Source organism: Haplochromis burtoni, unplaced genomic scaffold (genome assembly GCF_018398535.1).
Source record: "Haplochromis burtoni strain Fernald_Lab_line unplaced genomic scaffold, NCSU_Asbu1 Contig_236, whole genome shotgun sequence".
Lineage (NCBI taxonomy): Eukaryota > Metazoa > Chordata > Actinopteri > Cichliformes > Cichlidae > Haplochromis > Haplochromis burtoni.
In genome coordinates this window covers 214,163-215,826 of record NW_024582597.1, presented here as the reverse complement: position 1 = coordinate 215,826, position 1,664 = coordinate 214,163, and the positions used below count along the sequence as shown (strand labels likewise).

General features: G+C 41.9%; 1 protein-coding gene across 7 annotated transcripts in view; it reads left to right on the top strand.

The window, feature by feature from the left end:
- LOC102309241 (protocadherin alpha-C2) overlaps positions 1-1,664 on the top strand; it is a 44,457-nt gene that overhangs the window by 21,422 nt on the left and 21,371 nt on the right. The window contains exon 2 of one of the 7 annotated variants that reach the window (XM_042226950.1): positions 4-1,029. The exons of the other annotated variants lie outside the window; for them this stretch is intronic. Coding sequence (XP_042082884.1) covers positions 4-297 — 294 coding nt within the window. The 3' untranslated portion in view covers positions 298-1,029. Of the gene's footprint in view, positions 1-3; positions 1,030-1,664 lie in introns of those variants that run through there. 7 annotated transcript variants of the gene reach the window in all.

Here is a 1,664-nt window from a genome sequence, read left to right as displayed (position 1 = left end):
TTGGTCACCATCGTGATCAAGTGTCAGAAACCCAAGCCCAGCAAAGCAGCTCCTCCCTCCAGGAACAGTGTGATCAGTGAGAGGAACTCCACCATTGCGGACTCCACTCTGGTCTCCAACGATGCCTACTGGTACAGTCTGTTTCTAGCAGAGACCAGGAAAGGAAAGCTGGTGGTTAGACAACCTCTGCCAAAGGGCTCCAGGTACATTGTGTCCAGCATACCGAGAGGGACAGGACTGACAGACACTAGTGACTCAGCAGCTTCTACTCTACAGGTATGGAGAAGCAACGAGTGAGATTTTTACACTTACCAGTTCTATGGTTTTACTGCTGTTTCTCTGCTTAATCAACACCGTTAACACTGTGTATCCATTATTTTTTAAAACCACTCAACCAAATACCAATAAGAAAACAAATCATGTTTTTATTAATCAAATTAATTATCTTGCTGTTCTTTTGTTGTCATGTAGTAACTGCAGTTGAATGCTACAAACGATCTATATTTTAGGTAAATTAGGAGGACAGCTGTAGAAGCAACGACACTAATAACTATAACAACTACATTTGTAAAGCATATCAGCGTTATACTTTCGAAGTCGGTTAATTCAAGTGAGAGATAACACAACGCGTCGCTCTTTACCACAAAAAAAAAATCAGGTCCACGTGACGTCACCATCCAGATAACTGAGGAAAGTAACAGAACCTCCATTTTTACATGGTTCTTTCTTCTAGCAGCCCGAGGTCATAGTATATAACCTCTTTGTTGATATTCATAGAGGTGTGCTTTCTTGGAACCGAGACATCGATTTTGCGCATCCAGAGGCGTTTTATTTGTGAACGAGACGAACTAATAATCATGGATTTTAAATTATGTCATCGCTCTGGGGTGAGGTACGTGTCGATGCTCATTTTTTTCTGTGTGGCCGTCTCCGTTATATCTGCTGTTACACACTACTCAATCCCCGAAGAGATGGAACAAGGTTCCGTGGTCGCTAATCTAGCATTGGATTTGGGTCTGGACGCAAAATCACTGGGTAGACGCAACATGAGACTGGATGTCATCGCCAATAAGCGATATCTTGAAATCAATAAAGACACAGGAGAGTTATTTGTTTCTGAAAAGATTGACCGCGAATACATATGTAACAGCAAGAATCCATCGTGTTTTCTTAAAATGGATGTGACGATCGAAAATCCAATTCGTCTGTTCAACATTGAGGTTGAAATAATGGACATCAATGACAATGCGCCTTTTTTTCGTAGAGACACGATGCATTTAGATATATCCGAATCGACCTCGCCAGGGGAGCGCTTTTCCCTACCTAATGCTGTGGATCCCGATTTTGGTTCAAATTCAGTAAAAAATTACCATCTTAGTAAAAATCAACACTTTGCGCTTGAAATTCAGACCGGGAGAGATGGTTCAAAGTTTGCAGACCTGATTGTGAAAACATCTTTAGACAGGGAGAAGCAGGCTGTTCATAATCTAATACTTACTGCTGTGGACGGTGGAGTCCCCACCCGCACAGGTACAGCCAGCATCATTGTTCGCGTGCTTGATGTCAACGACAACGCCCCTTCTTTTGAAAAAGCAAAATATGTCGTAGATGTGATGGAAAACTCTCCAGTTGGCAGTCTAGTAATTAAACTTAATGCCACTGAT